The sequence below is a fragment of the Phoenix dactylifera genome, chromosome 12 (assembly GCF_009389715.1).
Source record: "Phoenix dactylifera cultivar Barhee BC4 chromosome 12, palm_55x_up_171113_PBpolish2nd_filt_p, whole genome shotgun sequence".
NCBI classification, from domain to species: Eukaryota; Viridiplantae; Streptophyta; class Magnoliopsida; order Arecales; family Arecaceae; genus Phoenix; species Phoenix dactylifera.
The window spans coordinates 737,601-756,680 of record NC_052403.1 but is presented as its reverse complement, the minus strand read 5'-3'; the positions used below and the strand labels follow the sequence as shown (position 1 = coordinate 756,680).

Here is a 19,080-nt window from a genome sequence, read left to right as displayed (position 1 = left end):
GTTGGGCACCTTATCACTGCCGAATCTCATCTATCTCCGATCATTTTTTGTAAAATATTTTCTTCTGTCTCGTGTGCATCTCATAATTCCAGCTCATTGTTGATACATAAAGGCAACGTCCGGTTAGAGAGGGGGCATTTTATATAGCAGGAAAGCAACTCGCTGGTTTTGAAATCTCTGGGGCGGTGGGGGTCTATTCTTTTATTGCGAGTTGCAGCCATTTGCTTGGCTCACCGACGGTCCGAAGGGGAGAGATGCGGTCGTGAGAAGCCACTTGGCGGCTGTGAGTATTTCCTCCATGGCGATTTTCCTCTCCATTCTCGTTAATTTTTTTTTTTTCATTTTTTTCTTTGGACAACGAAAGAAAGCATGGTTAAGCCAACCCCGTGCAGCTCTTGTTGGGGGAAAAACCCCAAGTCATACATCCACGGAGGCGCTCGGCCGAAGAGCGCTGACCGGAAAGCTGCTCGGCCAAGGAGTGCTGACCAGAGAGCTGCTCGGCCGAAGAGCGCCGACCAGAAAGCTGCTCGGCCAAAGGATGCCGACCAGGAAGGCGCTCGACTAGAGGGCGCCGACCAGAGTGCGCGCCAAGAGGTGCCCAACCAAAATAAGCTGCTCAGTCAGAAAGTGCCGACCAAAGACAGCGCCGAGGCGCTCTGCTAGAAGGTGCTCGCCTAAAGGGCGCCGACCAGGAGTACTCAAAACAGCCCCGCCACAGGGCGCCCCATTGGGCGACCAGCTCGGCTCGGCACCCTTGCCGAGCCGATGCCTTAACCAAATGTTCAACCTCCGCCTAAAGTCCAAGGAACTTGACAACTCCTACAGCTTGCGACCTGCCACTATCTCCAAGCCATTAAGGCACAAGATCTCCGCAGGCGTTCGGCACGACCTGCCATTAATGTATGAGACTCCCTCAAGTCTCCGGTGCACTCAGGCATTTAATGAACACGGCCCAAGACGATCTCCGGATCGCTGAACCATCAGAGCGCATGGCTCTACCTGACCGCCGGTTCATCGGTAATAAATGCACTCACCATCCACAGACCCCAGGCCCGCTACGGCCGGCGGTTCAACCACTCCAACAGGTCCGATCGACCGTGACAACTCCCTGGTTCCGGTCTGATTCGGCCCTGTTCTCCACTACGCCATAAATGGGCCAAATCGTGCCCAATTATGACAGACAGGGACAAATCCCCCGGTTACCTCTCAGGTAACGTAATCTCCTCCTATAAAAGGGAACCTGGGAGAACCAAGGGGGAGGGACGACAACAAAAACGAAAACAGATCCCCGAGACTGAACCCTCCGGGAAGCACAGACACAATAGATGACATCATTCTCTTTGTCTTCTTGATCTGATAAAATACTGTGTCTTCTCCATACACTTTCTCCCCCCCCCCCCGCTCTCTCCACATACTTGCCCCCTCTGACTTAGGCATCGGAGGGCCGCGCCGGGGAGCCCGGCCACCGGTTTTCCTTGCAGGACTCGCACACCCCCCGCGGCGGAGGACGCAGCAAGCCGGCGCACTGCCGTCCGCCTCCTGCAGCAGCGGAGCTCCTCCTTCCCCGGCTTCACGACGGCCCCTGGGTCCAATTTCCAGCAACAGTTGGCGCTAGAGGAAGGGACCGAGTTCGCCGCCATGAAGCTAAGAAGCAAAGGGGCTTCCAACGCCTCTCGACGTCCTCCACCAAGCCCAGAATGTTCCGTTCGGAACTCACCACCCCCGGTTGAGCCAGCACCTCAAGTTCAACCGGAACAATTTGATGCCCTGGTGCAGCAAGTGCAGGCGTTGGCTACCGCCGTCCAAAGCTTGCAACCCAGGGGCATTCCAACAGCACCGCCTCCCCCGGCTCCAGTTCAACCGGAGCCCCCTACAAGCGGGCTTCCTCTTCGAGGTCAGGACTCTCAAATCCAGGCCTCCCTCTGGAGAGAGCACCCAGTCAGAGGCCACGGAGGCTGGCCACAACCTTCAGAAGCTGAGTCGGTTCCAGGGCAACCTGCACCCGGAGGAACCACTGTAGCAATCCTCCAGAATGATGAACTCGACAGGAAGGTCGAGAAGCTGGAGCGCCAAGTCCAGGCACTCCACGGGAGAAAATCGGGACGTGACGGCGACTTCGAGTTCAATACGAAGTCGCCCTTCTCCCAGGAGATTGAAGATGAACCGGTTCCCCTCCGGTTCAAGATGCCCCAGGTGGAGCCTTACAACGGCAAGGCTGATCCCCTTGACCACCTGGAGAGTTACCGGGTCTTAATGGCCCTACAAGGAGCCTCGGAAGCCATGATGTGCAAGGCTTTCCCGGCGACGCTCCGAGGACCAGCCCGGCTTTGGTTCACCGGCTGAAGCCGAGTACTGTCTCCTCCTTTGAGCAGCTCGGCAGACAGTTTGCTGGCAATTTCGCCGCTAGCCAGCCCCAGCGGCGGACATCCGACTCCCTCCTCGACATCAAACAAAAGGAGGGAGAGTCCTTCAAGGAGTACCTGGACCGGTTTACCGCCGCAACATGGGAAGTCCGGGAGCTTGACCAGTCAATCGCCATGTCGGCGCTGAAGACTGGAGCCCGGTCCTACAGATTCCTCTTCTCGATCGAGAAGAATTTCCCAGCGGACCTTACCGAAATGTTCGCTCGGGCCCGGAAATATGCCAAGGCTGAGGAAGCCGTGGCCGTCAGGCGGGGCGGGACCGAGCAGAACCCCAAGAAGAGGCGCCGCGAGGAGCGCGGCCAGCCCAGAAGCCCGTCTCCGCGACAAGCCAAGAATCCGCCCCGCCCGAGCAGTCCACCCCGACTGAGGGGCCGCCACAGCAGAGGTCACCACTCCGCCCGAGGTTCCCACTGCAGGCCCGTGCACCCGAAGGGAGGTATGAAAAATACACTCCCCTCAACACCCCTCGGGCCAAAATCCTCATGGAGATCGAGAGTCGAGATCGTATCCGGCTCCCACCTCCGAAGCCTGATACCCGAACCCGGCGCGACAACCGGAAGTATTGTCGTTTCCACCGGGACAAAGGTCATGATACCGAGGAGTGTTACCAGCTCCGAAATGAGATCGAAGCACTCATCCGCCGAGGGGTGCTCGATCGGTTTGTGCAAGGCCGGCGTGAAGAAAAGCAGCCTGCCGAAGGAGCAGCACAGCCTGAAGGTTCGAATGCCAACAGGCCCATTGCCGGCGTCATCAACACTATCCGAGAGGCCTCGGCTGGAGAAGCTTCGGAGGGAGAAACCTCATCAAAGCGCCCGCGCGCTTCTGAAGTCATCTCCTTTTCAGACGATGACTTAGAGGGAATTGAAACTCCCCATGATGATGCCGTGGTCATCTCCATGATCATAAATAGATTTGATGTAAAGCGCATCTTAGTTGATAATGGAAGCTCGGCGAATGTTTTGTACTTTGGTGCATATTGTAAAATGGGGACGACCAAAGAACAGCTACGGAGGATGAATGCTCCGTTGGTTGGATTTACTGGGGATTCAGTCCCAGTAGAGGGCGAGATCGACCTTCTGGTCACGGCCGGGCTCGCCCCTCGTGAAAGTACCGTGGGGATGAGCTTCCTCGTGATACGCCTTCCCTCGGTCTACAATGCCATCCTCGGGAGGCCAGGCCTCAACGCCCTCCGAGCGGTAGTCTCCACTCACCATCTGCTCATGCGATTCCCCACCAGCCGAGGAGTCGGCGAAGTCCAAGGAGACCAAATGGTGGCAAGGCGATGCTACCTGGCGACCCGCGAGGCAAAGCGACCCGCCGAGGTGCCTGCCCCAGCGACTAACCAGCCCTCAACCGAGGTTATGGAGGCACGGGTCAACCCTCAGAAAGAGCGGGTAGAGCCCGGTGAGTTATTAATTCGGGTTCCTCTACGTGAGAACTCTCCCGAGCTAACCGTGCAGGTCGGCTCCGGCCTTGACGAGCACGAGAGGGGTCGCCTCGTCAACTTCCTGCGAGACAACATGGATGTTTTCGCATGGTCGCCTGCAGACATTCCGGGGATAGATCCAGAGATCATGGTCCACCGGCTCCAAGTAAAGCCAACCAGCAAGCCCGTGCGGCAGAAGAAACGAGGCGCCGCCCCTGAACGACAGCAAGCAGCAGCCGAGGAGGTCAGCAAACTCCTTGAAGCTGGATTCATCCGGGAGATAGCTTACCCGGAGTGGCTCGCCAATGTGGTCCTCGTCAAGAAGGCCAACGGGAAGTGGCGTATGTGCGTGGACTACACCGATCTGAATAAAGCCTGTCCGAAGGACAGTTTTCCACTTCCCAGCATCGACCAGCTCGTGGACTCCACTTCGGGTCACGAGCTACTAGCATTCATGGACGCCTTCTCCGGATACAACCAGATCCGCATGGCGCCAGAAGATGAGGAGAAGACAGCCTTCATCACCGATGGGGGAACCTACTGCTACAAGGTGATGCCTTTCGGCCTAAAAAATACCGGGGCAACTTATCAGAGGCTGGTCAGCCGGATCTTCAAAGATTAAATAGGCCGGAACATGGAGGTCTATGTGGATGACATGCTAGTGAAAAGCAAGATGGCACAAAACCATATAGCCGACCTCAATGAAGCATTCTCCACGCTCCGAAAGTACCAGATGAAGCTCAATCCAGCTAAATGTGCATTCGGAGTCACCTCCGGCAAATTCCTCGGCTTCATCATCACACAGCGAGGAATTGAGGCCAATCCAGAGAAGATCCGAGCCCTTCAAAAGATGACGCCTCCTAGGACGGTCAAGGAGGTACAACGGCTTACAGGCCGAGTTGCAGCTCTCGGGAGGTTCATCTCCCGCTCGGCTGAGCGCTGCCTTCCATTTTTCGCGGCCCTCAAGAAGCCGAAGAACTTTTTGTGGTCGGACGAGTGCCAGCAATCTTTTGAAAAGCTCAAACATCTCCTGGCTTCCCCTCCCCTGCTCACAAAGCCGCAACAGGGTGAGATTCTCTACTTATATCTAGCTGTCTCCCCTGTTGCGGTAAGCTCGGTCTTGGTCCGAGAGGAGGGCAAACTTCAAAAGCCAGTGTATTACACCAGCCGGGTCTTGAGGGACGCCGAGACCCGATACTCCAAGCTGGAAAAGACCGCCTATGCTCTGGTCATCTCGGCTCGGAGGCTCCGACCCTACTTCCAAGCCCACGCAGTGGCTGTGTTGACCGACCAGCCGGTCAAGCAGATCCTGCAGAAATCAGACCGTGCGGGCCGGATCACAAAATGGGCCATTGAGCTCGGAAAATTTGACATCGAGTACCGACCCAGACCGGCAATCAAAGCACAAGCACTCGCAGACTTTATAGCCGAGTGCACCATACCGGACGAGGTTGAACCCGAGCCAGAGCCACCCATGGAGCAGACCCCGAGTTTGACATGGACTCTGCATGTCGACGGCTCTTCAAACTCGGGGGGTAGCGGAGCAGGGCTCATTCTCACCAGCCCATAAGGGGTGGCCGCCGAGCAAGCCATGCGCCTGGAGTTTCCTGCCTCTAATAATATGGCGGAGTACGAAGCGCTCGTTGCCGGGCTCAAACTAGCCAAGGAGCTAGGAGTGAAGGACTTGAGGGCCTTCAGTGATTCTCAGCTCGTCGTCAACTAAATTATGGGCGACTTCGAAGCCAGAGATCCGACCATGCAGAAGTTTCTTCAGAAGGTACGGGATCTCGCCTCGACCTTGGACTCTTTTCACATCCAACATGTTCCCAGGTCGGAGAATCTCAGGGCCGACCAGCTGTCAAAGCTGGCGTCCTCCCGTATGAGCGAGCTTCCCAAGGGGGCAGTACTGGAGTATCTTCAAAAGCCCAGTACAGACAAGCCCGAGCAGACCTTCTGCGCTGAGTTCGAGCCAAGCTGGATGGACGAACTCATCAGCTATCTACAAGATGAAGTCCTCCCCACTGATGAACGAGAGGCTCGCCGAATCAAGCGCCTAGCCACCCGGTACATACTATACGAGGGAAAGCTCTATCGAAGATCCTTCACCTCTCCACTCCTCAGATGCCTCCGCCCAACAGAGGCGGATTATGCCCTGCGTGAAGTCCACGAAGGGATCTGTGGAAACCATCTAGGAGGGCGAGCGCTGGCCCACAAAATTTTGCGCCAAGGATATTATTGGCCGACACTCCAGAAGAATGCCATGGACTTTGTCCAAAGATGCGACCGGTGCCAAAGGAATGCCAATGTTCAGTGCCGGCCCTCGGCTCCTTTGACTTCTATCAGTTCCCCTTGGCCTTTTGCCCAGTGGGGAATTGACATCCTAGGGCCATTTCCACTGGCCGCCGGGCAAAGAAAATTTCTGGTCGTCTCCATCGACTACTTCACCAAGTGGGTAGAAGCCGAGCCCCTTGCCCGGATCACCGAGCAGAAGATGCGGGATTTTGTCTGGAAGTCCATTATATGCAGATTCGGACTTCCCCGCATCCTTATTTCTGACAACGGTCGCCAGTTCGACAACATCCACTTCAGAGAGTTCTGCTCCGAGCTTGGCATTGACCACCGCTTCACCTCGGTCGCGCACCCTCAGACGAACGGAGAAACCGAGGTAACAAATCGTACTATTTTGCAGGGTCTTAAAGCCAGGCTCGACAAATCCAAAGGACAATGGGTCGAAGACCTATATAATGTCCTGTGGGCTTACCGGACCACGTTCCGTGTCCCCACCGGCGAGACTCCCTTCAACCTAACATATGGAACGGAGGCCGTCATCCCACTGGAGGTTGGGCTTCCCTCTCCAAGAGTCGAGCGTCATGATGCCAGTTCCAACTCTTCGCAGCTCAGAAGTAACCTTGACTTGATCGAGGAAACAAGGGAGGCCGCCCGAGTTCGTATGGCGAGGTACCAGCAAAAGACAGCTCAGTACTACAACGCCAGGGTCAAAGTCAAATCTTTCAGACCAGGGGACCTTGTCCTCAGAAGAGCTGAAGCCTCCCGACCTGCTGAGCAAGGAAAGCTGGCTCCCAATTGGGAAGGACCGTACCGAGTCACGCGCGTTCGCCGGCCCGGAACTTACCAGCTGGAGTCCCCAGACGGGACGCCCATTCCGCGGAGCTGGAGCTCTGAAAACCTCCGCGTATACCATCAGTAGAACCCTAAGGGGTTCCCCCTTTATTCAATTATTGAACCTCGTTTTATGAATTCCATTTTATAATAAACTTACGGTCCGCATACTCATTTTGAGCTCACCAATTTTTCCTGATTATCTCATGATGTCAGGTTTATTTCTCTTACCCTGACCACGGTCAGGATGCCCTGCCACAACGGGATGCCCCGATTCGTCGGGATGGCCCGAGACATCGGCAACGAGTTAGCGATCCTCTCTGACCGGACGAGCTCGGCTCGTGCTCCATCGGCAATGAGTTAGCGGTCCTCTCTGACCGGACGAGCTCGGCTCGTGCTCCATCGGCAATGAGTTAGCGGTCCTCTCTGACCGGACGAGCTCGGCTCGTGCTCCTACCCCGAGACGTCAGGATGCCCCAATATATTGGGATGCCCTGCCGCAACGGGATGCCCCGATTTGTCGGGATGGCCCGAGACGTCGGGCAATGAGTTAGCGGTCCTCTCTGACCGGACGAGCTCGGCTCGTGCTCCATCGGCAATGAGTTAGCGGTCCTCTCTGACCGGACGAGCTCGGCTCGTGCTCCATCGGCTATGAGTTAGCGGTCCTCTCTGACCGGACGAGCTCGGCTCGTGCTCCTACCCTGACCACGGTCAGGATGCCCCGAGACGTCGGGATGCCTCGATCCGTCGGGATGCCCCGAGACGTCGGGATGCCCCGGCTATAGGGACGCCCGAGACGTCGGAATATGAGTTAGCGGTCCTCTCTGATCGGACGAGCTCGGCTCGTGCTCCATCGGCTATGAGTTAGCGGTCCTCTCTGACCGGACGAGCTCGGCTCGTGCTCCATCGGCTATGAGTTAGCGGTCCTCTCTGACCGGACGAGCTCGGCTCGTGCTCCTACCCTGACCACGGTCAGGATGCCCCGAGACGTCGGGATGCCCCAACTATAGGGATGCTCGAGACATCGAGATGAGTTAGCGGTCCTCTCTGACCGGACGAGCTCGGCTCGTGCTCCATCGGCTTCAGCCAACGAGTCCGGCCTGACCTATTATTGGATTTCTCTGTCGACGCCCTCCAAGAACGGAGTCCGAGCGGAGAAGCGTCTTCAGTCACCTCGGCGCCAGGACGCACACGGTACAAGGTACCTATCTATTTAATGTCTTTACATTACATTACCTATTATTGGATTTCTCTGTCGACGCCCTCCAAGAACGGAGTCCGAGCAGAGAAGCGTCTTCAGTCGCCTCGGCGCCAGGACGCACACGGTACAAGGTACCTATCTATTTAATGTCTTTACATTACATTACCTATTATTGGATTTCTCTGTCGACGCCCTCCAAGAACGGAGTCCGAGCAGAGAAGCGTCTTCAGTCGCCTCGGCGCCAGGACGCACACGGTACAAGGTACCTATCTATTTAATGCCTTTACATTACATTACCTATTATTGGATTTCTCTGTCGATGCCCTCCAAGAATGGAGTCCGAGCAGAGAAGCGTCTTCAGTCGCCTCGGCGCCAAGACGCACACGGTACAAGGTACCCATGTATTTAATGTTTCTACATCATTTTATCTATTTCTCTGCCGATGTCCTCAAAGAACGGACACCGAACAGAGGAGCGTCTTCGATCGCCTCGGCGAAGAAGTGCTCAGGACACCGACACATTGTACTAAATCCGGTGAATCCCCATCACGAGCTGACGAGTATGCAATCCATCTGTAAGAGAAGAATCCGGTTTGCCCCGGCAACCCGAGGCTCGGATTCGAAATTCGCCGCATTAAGAATTAAGTTCTAGCGACCGCCCTAGGGCTTGGACGAATTCTGGACTAGGCTCGGAAAAACTTTCCGAGCCCAAACCCTTGGTATAAGCACAAGCGTTACTATACCACTAGTCGAAGAACCGAGCAATGGAGCTCGGCAAGGCAAACTTAAACTCAAACCCTGTGGCGGGAAAAACTGAGGCCCTAGAGCCCATATCCTCGGAACCTAAAACGGATCCGAGCAGAAAAACTTAGGCTACGACAGACGAGTTTCCAAAAAAGAAATGTATATTCATTTCAAAAGGGCCCGTAGGCTAAGTACAAAATCCGGGTTTGGCCCTTACAAGTATGGGAGGCCATCCCGACTTTACAAGAAATAACAAAAATTACATCAAAGGCTCGAGCTCGACCACCTCGGCCTCGGCAGTACCAGGAGTGGTTGGCTCGGCTGCCGGGACCTCTTCGATAGCCTCGGCAGCAATAGGAGTAGCCTCGGGGACGACCTCGGGGGCGACCTCGGTCACTTCGGGGACAGCTACGGCCGCCTCGGCTCCCGGAGTTTCTACCTCCGCCTCCGGAGTTTCTGCCTCTGCCTCCGCCCTCCCTGCTCCCGGCTGGAGCAGGGTCAAAATCCGGGAGAAGCCGCCGCAACTGGTTGCGGAAATCCCGAAAGCCTTGGATCAGCCCATTCACGCCCTCCTCAGCCATGAGTTCGTGAAACTCCTCCGACTCGCGGAAGAGCTTCACTGCATTTTGGGCGTTCTCCCGGGCCTCTATCTCCCGGGCCTCGTGGTAAGCGGCTCTCCGCTCGAGGCCCCTTAGCTCCTGCTCGAGCTCCGAGTGTCGGAGGCGGGCATTCCCCACCTCCTGCTCGCGGGAGGCCAACGCCTGCTCGAACTTGGCCAATCGAGCCTCCGCGGCGCGCAGCTCGGACCTCGCCAATGCGTGCGCGCCCTTCTCTTCATCGAGCTCGGCGGCTAGAGCTCGAATCCTTCCATCGGATGCTCCGACCTTCTCTTGGAGCACCCGTTGTTCGGCCTCAGAGGCCTGGTACTTCTCCTCGGAGGCTTGGTACTTCGCCTCGGCGGCCATGTACCTTTTCTGGGCCTCCTCATAGCTGCGCTGGCACCTCCGGGCTTTCTTCCGGTATTCTTGAACCAGGTGCATCAGCATCTCCGTCTCATGCAAATACTGTAAAAGAGACGAAAAGGAGAACATAAGGCGCCGCTAGTAGAAAAACTATACAGATTACATAGGCGAAAAATTTTACTTACCCGGACGGAGTTGCAGCGTGTAGCGTCCATGAAAGCGTTGTAGCTCATGGACTGCATCATGGCCCGGTCGGCCGGGAGCAGCGCGTGCCGAAAAACCTCGCGCGCCACTTGCGGGTTTTCAAGGGCCGAATCGCCCTCGAACACCGACCAGGTGGGTGCGAAGGGCACCCGTTCTTCCGAGCTCAAAGGGCCCGGGAGGCCAGCGCCATCTGGCCTAGGTGGAGCCGACCCCGAGGCTCCTTGACTGCTCCCCGGCTGGGAGCTAAGGGGCTGGGATCGGGCGAGCGGCCGATCTAACCGCCGCACAACTATAGCGAGGCGTGCAAGCACGGAACCCGCTGAACTTCTCCCCTGGTCGGCAACTGGAGCGTCCTGCCGACCAGGGACCTGCGTCAAGGGCGCCGGGCATGGGGGCGCCATCGGGGCTCTGGAGCCCGAGCCCCCGGAGCCCGCGCCCCTCTCTCCGATCAGCCTCAGGGCGCGCGGGCTGAGAAGGCCCCGCCTCGGAGTTGGCGGGGCGAGAAGGCCCCGCCTCGGGATGCGCAGGGCGGGAAGGACCCGCCTCGGTCACCACTGCCGCCGAGGGAGTCGAGGTTGCCGAGACCTTCTGCTTCTTTCTCGGCTCCGCAGGCTCCCCCGAGAGCTCGGCTGCCCTCTTCTGGAAGCGGGCGTAAAGGACTTCGCTCTTGGTCACCATTTTTGCGATGTCTGCAAAGATAAACAAAATTAGAACATTAGAACAATAAGGAAATAAAAGTTGCTGTAACTATCCTTACCCTGAGGACGTGCCGAGCTCAGGCCCACGTTCACCAGGGCGTCCTCGCTGATGAGGCCGTTCAGCAAAATCCTGTCCCCAAGGCTGCGGATGGTATCGAAGATCTCCTGCTCACGCGGAGAAAGCTGGGGGAGCCTATTGATGGATTTAAGCTGGGCCGGCCTCCACCTGGGGTCAAACCCCCAGGACCGTTCAGAGCCCAGGAAGAAGAATTTCTCCTTCCAACCATGAATGGATGAGGGGGCACCATGAAAAAGTGGCCGACCCGCCCGGAGGGCGATGTAGAGCCACTCCCATTCTCCCGGGTTCGACTTAAAAATAAAAAGTCGCCGGAAGACGTTGACAGAGGTAGGAATCCCCTGCAGTAAACATAGTGACAGGAAACCCATCACTGTCCTCCAAGCGTTTGGAGTGAGTTGCGCCGGACCAACGGCACACCGCCAGCAACTCATTCACAAAGCTGTGGAGAGGAAATCGGAGGCCGGCCCAGAGTGACTCCGAGTGCACTCCGATCCGGCCTACCGGAGGATCGGTTACCCGATCCCTTCGCCTGGCGGGTTCCAAACGGAACCCGCGAAGAGGGAAAAACCACTCTTCGGCCATCTCGACCTCCAGGACACTCATGGTGGACACTACTTCACTAGGCAAAGAACCCATTGCAAGAGGGGGAAATCAAAAAGAAGGGGGACCTGGGAAAGATGCCGGAGAGAAGGGACTTCGGTCTGAGGAAGACTGGGAGAATAGGAAGCTGGAAGCAGAAAGCAATAGAAAGAGAACAGAGGGCCGGGGGAGAGTTTATATGGACCTCCCCAACGGCCCGGATCAGCGAAGAAGGCGCTGCATCCTGGTTAGATGATAACACGTGTCGGTCTAAAAGACAGAACGACGCATTTAATTAGGGCTAGCGCTTCGAACGTCGAAGCGCCCCATCGGATCGTGCGGAAAGGCGTCCGCAATCGAAGATCGTGCGGCCCCATCATGAGCCCACGACGCGAGGACGCTTCGCAAAAGGTGTCCCAATAATGAGGCTTTTCGGGAAAGAAGAGACGCCGCCTATTAAAGGCACCTCGAAGCGTTCGATAACTCAAAACGCGCAGCAAATCGAAATTTTCGGAATTCGTAATGACCCAATTAAAGCTACTTCCCGCGCCCCAGCTGGTAGCCAACTGGAACTCGGAAGTCGGGGGGTAGTGTTGGGGGAAAAACCCCAAGTCATACATCCACGGAGGCGCTCGGCCGAAGAGCGCCGACCGGAAAGCTGCTCGGCCAAGGAGTGCTGACCAGAGAGCTGCTCGGCCGAAGAGCGCCGACCAGAAAGCTGCTCGGCCAAAGGATGCCGACCAGGAAGGCGCTCGACTAGAGGGCGCCGACCAGAGTGCGCGCCAAGAGGTGCCCAACCAAAATAAGCTGCTCAGTCAGAAAGTGCCGACCAAAGACAGCGCCGAGGCGCTCTGCTAGAAGGTGCTCGCCTAAAGGGCGCCGACCAGGAGTACTCAAAACAGCCCCGCCACAGGGCGCCCCATTGGGCGACCAGCTCGGCTCGGCACCCTTGCCGAGCCGATGCCTTAACCAAATGTTCAACCTCCGCCTAAAGTCCAAGGGACTTGACAACTCCTACAGCTTGCGACCTGCCACTATCTCCAAGCCATTAAGGCACAAGATCTCCGCAGGCGTTCGGCACGACCTGCCATTAATGTATGAGACTCCCTCAAGTCTCCGGTGCACTCAGGCATTTAATGAACACGGCCCAAGACGATCTCCGGATCGCTGAACCATCAGAGCGCATGGCTCTACCTGACCGCCGGTTCATTCGGTAATAAATGCACTCACCATCCACAGACCCCAGGCCCGCTACGGCCGGCGGTTCAACCACTCCAACAGGTCCGATCGACCGTGACAACTCCCTGGTTCCGGTCTGATTCGGCCCCGTTCTCCACTACGCCATAAATGGGCCAAATCGTGCCCAATTATGACAGACAGGTACAAATCCCCCGGTTACCTCCCAGGTAACGTAATCCCCTCCTATAAAAGGAACCTGGGAGAACCAAGGGGGAGGGACGACAACAAAAACGAAAACAGATCCCCGAGACTGAACCCTCCGGGAAGCACAGACACAATAGATGACATCATTCTCTTTGTCTTCTTGATCTGATAAAATACTGTGTCTTCTCCATACACTTTCTCCCCCCCCCCCCCCCCCGCTCTCTCCACATACTTGCCCCCTCTGACTTAGGCATCGGAGGGCCGGCGCCGGGGAGCCCCGGCAACCGGTTTTCCTTGCAGGACTCGCACACCCCCCGCGGCGGAGGACGCAGCAAGCCGGCGCACCGCCGTCCGCCTCCTGCAGCAGCGGAGCTCCTCCTTCCCCGGCTTCACGACGGCTCCCGGGTCCAATTTCCAGCAACAGCTCTCGTAGGCTGCGATCAATCGTCCCGTGTTTTAATTGACATCATTCTTTGATGCAGCTTTCTAAGACTGAATTCTTTCTAAAGTGAAAGCGTATTTTAATATAAATTAAAAAGTATTTATATTTTTATACCATACTTGGATGTTACAGGACGAACCAACGACAGGGATCTGCTGCTCCTACAAATAAAGATTCTACTGAATATGATTATAGCGATCAGTCCGCTGGATTGTTGATTATATTCTCCCGTTTGCAACAACCAAATGCATCAATAGCTATAATTATGTCGACGATTTCTTCATTCTTTGGAAAAATTTACGATTTTTAATGCTTGGTCCCATTTTTTTTTAATGCTATTTAGGATGAAGATTGGCATTTCGCTAATCAAAAGGAAACTTTGAGGCAAAACTACCTCCCCGTTTTCCATAAACACGGAGAGCACGAAGCGTCCGCCAAAAGGAGGAGCCAAAAACACCGGCCCCCTCTCCTTCGGCGCTAACCGGAAGCCAAACGAGCCCCCTTCCCCTTCCCCACTCCCTCTTATTATACCCCGGCGGAGCACCGGACTCCGATGACCGGTTTATCCCTTTATCGCGACGGGGTCCCTCTGGATGCCCCCGTCTTGAGCCCCTGCGGCGGCCTCCCTCTCTCCCCCGAGTTCGCCGACCCCGAGGCCGAGCTCCGACGGCTCTTCGACCAGATCGCTGGAGATTCTTCGCTGGAGAGCCTAGGCTCCGATCTCTTCGAGCGCTGGGTTCGGAGGTTCTTCGGCGAGGGCGGCGACGGGAGTCCGTACCCGGATCTTAGGCGGAGGATCGAAGCGCTCATCCGCAAGCTTTTGAGCGAGAGGAAGGCCGGGTCGAAGGAGGCTGGGAGTGCGGGTTCTTCGCCGGGGTCGTCGAAGAGGAAAAGGGAGTTGGAGGAGATGCTGATGCGGGTCCGAGGCTTCGCCGTCGACCCCCACGGTAAAACGACCGGAGGAGGAGAAGGACAGGAACGGGAGAAGCAAGTGCTGAAGGCGCGGGTTGCTCGGTACCTGAGCACGGCCGAGTTCGCAAATATCGAGGACTTCCCTTCGTATCCTCAGGCAATCTTTCTTTGTCCCACAGTATCCTCGGGTAGTCTGTCAAGAAAAATACGAGTGCTTCTTGATGTTCTTCTGCTTTGTTTGCTGTGAGATTCCAGTTGTTTTGCCATAGTTTAATTTTTAACCCGACTATGGATATTTGTTTGCGTTATTTTATTTGTATAAATACATACATACACATGTACATACCTACATATATCCATACGTTATAATAGTAGGGTTTTTTTCAAACATAATTGAATATCAAGCAATGTGATGTAACTGTGCCAACTGTACTATTCTATAATTTCAAGCTGTCATCTGTTCAAATCTATCCATATTTAGTATAACACAATTTTTTTTTAAAAAAAAAAATGGTAAACGGCTGTTCTGTAAACCTTTTAACGTTTTTTGTAATAAGAAATATCTGCGTGCCTGTAGTAGGACTAAATACCCTTGTGGTAATGGAACATTACTCCAGCGACTACTGAAAAATTACTTGTTTTATGGAAATTGATGGTTGTACAATAAGGCAGAAGCAGCATGCACATGTACACTGCACCTGGGGGAAGGGGGTTACATGGAGTTTTGATCCTGTATCTACCAGAATATGGATGAAATGTATGAACAGGCCTTGTGGCATGCTGTGATATGCTTCCAATGGCATATGAACCTTTTTTTTTTTGTTGAAAAAATCTAATCTTGTACATACAAAGATGCTGCTCTGAGTGCATTATATGCAAGGTCATCCACTTTTTTTGTGCACAAGGCTACAAACTTCTTGAGCAAATATATTTTGTAAAAATATGAAGTCTTCTTCCATTTCGATCAAGGATGAAATCCATGGTTCTTAGGCATGGCTTCCAGAAAAAAAATAATGAGGATGCCCTCATTGTTAATAGCAAAAATTTTGAAGGACTTGAGCTGTACTTGAAAAGCTGCTTGGATCAAATCTGTCCAAGGCAGCATGCATTCGTAAAAGTAGCCTACCTACATGTTCTTTGGTCACTCAAGGTTCCTGAAAAGAACTTACATACATAATTAATGCTCATTCATGGTAAAAGTTTACTTTTAAAGGAGATTCATTCTAAGGCTCTGAAACATCTTTCATAAGACAAGTATAATACAGAAGATTACTTTGAATGTTCTGTATGAGATCTTCTCTTTTCTAGTACTTCTAGAGGACTAAAAAACAAATTCTGTTGTTTTGCAATTTTTTATCTCCTTTTCAAACTAATATGACAGCGAGACCACACCTGTTATTCTATGTGTAAGTTCTTACTAATGATGAGTGCATGTGATCACCCATGCAAGATCTTAGAAGCACAATATTTACCATGTGAGGTGTTGCAGAATATATGTTTATATTTCATTTTCTTTAAAAGAATTAATAAAATTCTTATTTTTAATCAAAGTGCATGCTTGTACTTTTTATCTATGTTTTGAAATTGACCGATCAAACTTATAAACCCCCTTTGAAACAGCATGGGAAGGAATTTATCATATGTCAGTACCCATTTCTTGCAGTAAGTTTAAGATTTGTGCACTTGCATGCTTGCATGCATGTGTTAATAAAATTCTTATTTTTAATCAAAGTGCATGCTTGTACTTTTTATCTATGTTTTGAAATTGACCGATCAAACTTATAAACCCCCTTTGAAACAGCATGGGAAGGAATTTATCATATGTCAGTACCCATTTCTTGCAGTAAGTTTAAGATTTGTGCACTTGCATGCTTGCATGCATGTGAAATTATTGTGCCTAAAGTTGGCTTTTCTCCAGTTGTTCCAATTGATTTGAGGAATTATAGTTATAGAAATCATCTCCTTCATGGAATTCTTTGAGCTCTTATTGATGTGATGAAGTTCCTCATATCCTGTTCAAATATGTTCGTTATGATCTTTTAATTGTAATTGGATCAAATTTGCATTCATTTGGACATCTTCTGCAGTGACGTTTTTGCTCTGTTCTTTCATGAGCTTTCAGCTACTTGGTTGGCCCATGCATTTTCTCTTCATGGTGGGAAGTTCTCTTTCTGGATTTATGCGTTCATTGAAAGTTCACTCTTGCATTCTTGACATGATTATGTTTTTGTGCCATGATGAACTGAATAATTGCATGTTTCAGAAGAAGCAGAAAAATGGCAAGCAGTCTTCAGCAAAAGCACAGAAGAAACGGAGAAGAATGCTGAATCAGCCAGAACGGAGGTCTCAAAGAATAGCTCGAAAGCTGAAAGTTAATGAACGCCATCTTGTTACCCTCAGGAAACGCATTGGAGTTGGTACCTTGTTTCAGGCTGAAGTTCCGGAGTGGACTGGCCCACCCAATGTCATAGATGTTTCTGAGGACAATGAAGATTCGGATGATTCAAAGTGGTTGGGTACCAGAGTCTGGCCAGTAGGAGGGGATGATAGAAAAATTAGCGAGGCGATGATTGGGAAAGCCAGACCAGACTCATGTGCCTGCGGTTCTGCAGGATCAGTAGCCTGCATAAGGTCTCATGTTACGGCCGCACGACTTCAACTTCAGTGTGACTTGGGTCAGGCTTTCTTCAGTTGGGGATTTGATGGAATGGGTGAAGAAGTTTCCAAGTTGTGGACACGTGAGGAGCAGATGAAGTTTGACCCTCTTGAAAGACTGGATCCTAAGTCAGAACACAAGACTTTCTGGAAACTTGCCAAGAACTGTTTCATCTCCAAGAGCAGACAAGATTTAGTGAGCTTTTATGTCAATGTCTTTATTCCAAGACAGATGAGCAACCAGAGCAGATTGCCAACTGCAGAGGTCAATTCTGAGGATGATGATGATGATGGCGATGATGAAAAAGATGAAAAACCTCATGAAGATGGGAGAAAGGGCAAAGCTCTTGAAGGTCTCATGCTCCAGGTCTTCTCAAAGGTATTGGTACTATAGAATACTTTCTTATGGCCACTGTATGCTCCTGACCTGAGTATCACGCCAAAGACTTGATTTAGTTATCAAGTGCAAGTTCTGTCAACTATATTAAGAGTAACCTACATTTTTAAACTATGACATGCTGGATTTTAAGAAGGAAACATGCTGGGTCATAGGTGAGATAAGTGCCTAATTTATGTGTGCTTGATAGGGGGCCACATGTTCTCTAGTTAAAATTTGAGATGACAAGCTGTTCTTAGACTTAGAAAGGTTTCCTGCATTCAACTATAATTTTTCAGAATACAAGAAGAGATTTTTTTTTTTTTCCAGAATTCAGTTCTTCTTGGCATTCTCTTTTAGGTCTCTGAAGTTGAAGAAGAAACCTTGAAGGTGTATTGTCAGCAATATTGGACATACTGTAGCAGCAGTGCTTCAGCATGTAAGCTCTTCTGAAAGCAGACATTTTTTTTTTGTGTGTGTGTTTCTTTGCTTGGTGATTAAGAGATCCGGATGGGTCTAATTTTGCAGACTTGGGAGAGTACATAACCAGTAAGGTTCAAATGATGAGCTACTTTGGTAGATCATCCTCAATAGCAACACAGATTGGGAACAACTAATGGGAACCTTGTTGAGTTGGTAACTGGTAGGAGATATTTTGATTTTTCAAATGTACAAGATAGACATCAACGTGACTGTTAAAAGAGGTATCACTCTCTACATTTCATAATTTTGGATATTTTGTACCACAATTGGTTTTTGCTGGATTAGTACAATTTCTGCCCATTCATAGCAATTTTAAACATGCCAGCTTTTACAATTATTTTGTAAATTTTTTCTTGAAGTTCCACCTGTCTGCATCACTCATACAGTCCTGTAGCACTAGATCTCTACTTTAATTCGCCTTACCACACTAGTTGAATATGTTCTCAGCATCTTGGTCCGTACCTAGTTTTCTCCTTTTTTTGTTTTGTTTGTTATGCCCTCACGGTCTGCGTCAATTACTCAGTGTTCTGGTACCAGATCTCTACTTAGTTCACCTTACACAGATTGTTGGATATGCTAGTGATGCATCTGTCAGCATCCCTTCACCTTAAATTTTGACTAAATCACTTCTTTTGTTTAGTGTTCTTGCTGAACTTGAAAACCATGCTCCATTGCTTGTTTGATTGTAGCTGCTGTCTCGAACTCCTTTATGTATTACAAAAGCTTAGCAGTCAAACAATGCTAATCACAAAGAACAAGTAGAGCTATATCCTGCACTGTTACTTGGTTCTATGAAGGTTTCAATCTTGTTGCAGGAAAACCACAACCCGAACCTCGCCCAGCACCATCAAAACTGTCATTCTTGTACCTGACTTATGTCCACAATTTTCATGCAGCTCCCGTGGCTGCTAGACGTGTAAGGCCGCTCTGTTCTATCTTTTACTATTTTCATTTTTAGGAAGGTACAAGACTTGACACAGCACACTATTTTGATCCAATTATTTTCATTATGATACCAATGCCAAAGATTTTCCAGAACTGTTTCTTTTTCTGTGGTGCACCTCACCACATCACATAAACTGTAAAATGCCGATGTACTTGTTTAAATGTATTTATAATTTCTTCCATGAATTGATTTCAATCGCCAATCCTTCCAAGCATAACTATAGGTAGCATATATACGTATCTATTAGAAGTTTAGAACTATTGTCTGCTAAATATCATCATCCAAAAGCATTTCAAATTGTCAATCTTATGTTATTTGCGACTTGCCTTTTCTTTCTGCCTCATCTATTCCAGATCCACAAGTTTGACCCGATCATCAACCAAACATGCAAGCATGCTGGAAATCAACATTAACGATTAGATTGAACAAAAACAGATTATCGTACAGG

At 51.7% G+C, this 19,080-nt stretch overlaps 1 protein-coding gene across 2 annotated transcripts; it reads left to right on the top strand.

Moving 5' to 3' along the window:
* The first annotated feature begins 150 nt into the window (after positions 1 to 150).
* Positions 151 to 18,827, top strand: LOC103695494. Of its 2 annotated transcripts, XR_005514304.1 has the most exons (7): positions 151 to 283; positions 13,393 to 13,473; positions 13,604 to 14,329; positions 16,436 to 17,206; positions 17,564 to 17,642; positions 17,732 to 17,907; positions 18,502 to 18,827. XR_005514304.1 is itself a non-coding variant. In XM_039132221.1 (5 exons), exons 2-5 carry the CDS (start codon positions 13,814 to 13,816, stop codon positions 17,818 to 17,820), a joined length of 1,455 nt encoding a protein of 484 aa, XP_038988149.1. In that variant the 5' UTR covers positions 151 to 283; positions 13,393 to 13,813; the 3' UTR covers positions 17,821 to 17,996. The 2 variants fall into 2 exon arrangements, 1 of the variants encoding a protein (XP_038988149.1); XM_039132221.1 differs by lacking the exon at positions 18,502 to 18,827 and having other exon boundaries at positions 13,393 to 14,329; positions 17,732 to 17,996.
* The last annotated feature ends 253 nt before the right edge of the window (positions 18,828 to 19,080 follow it).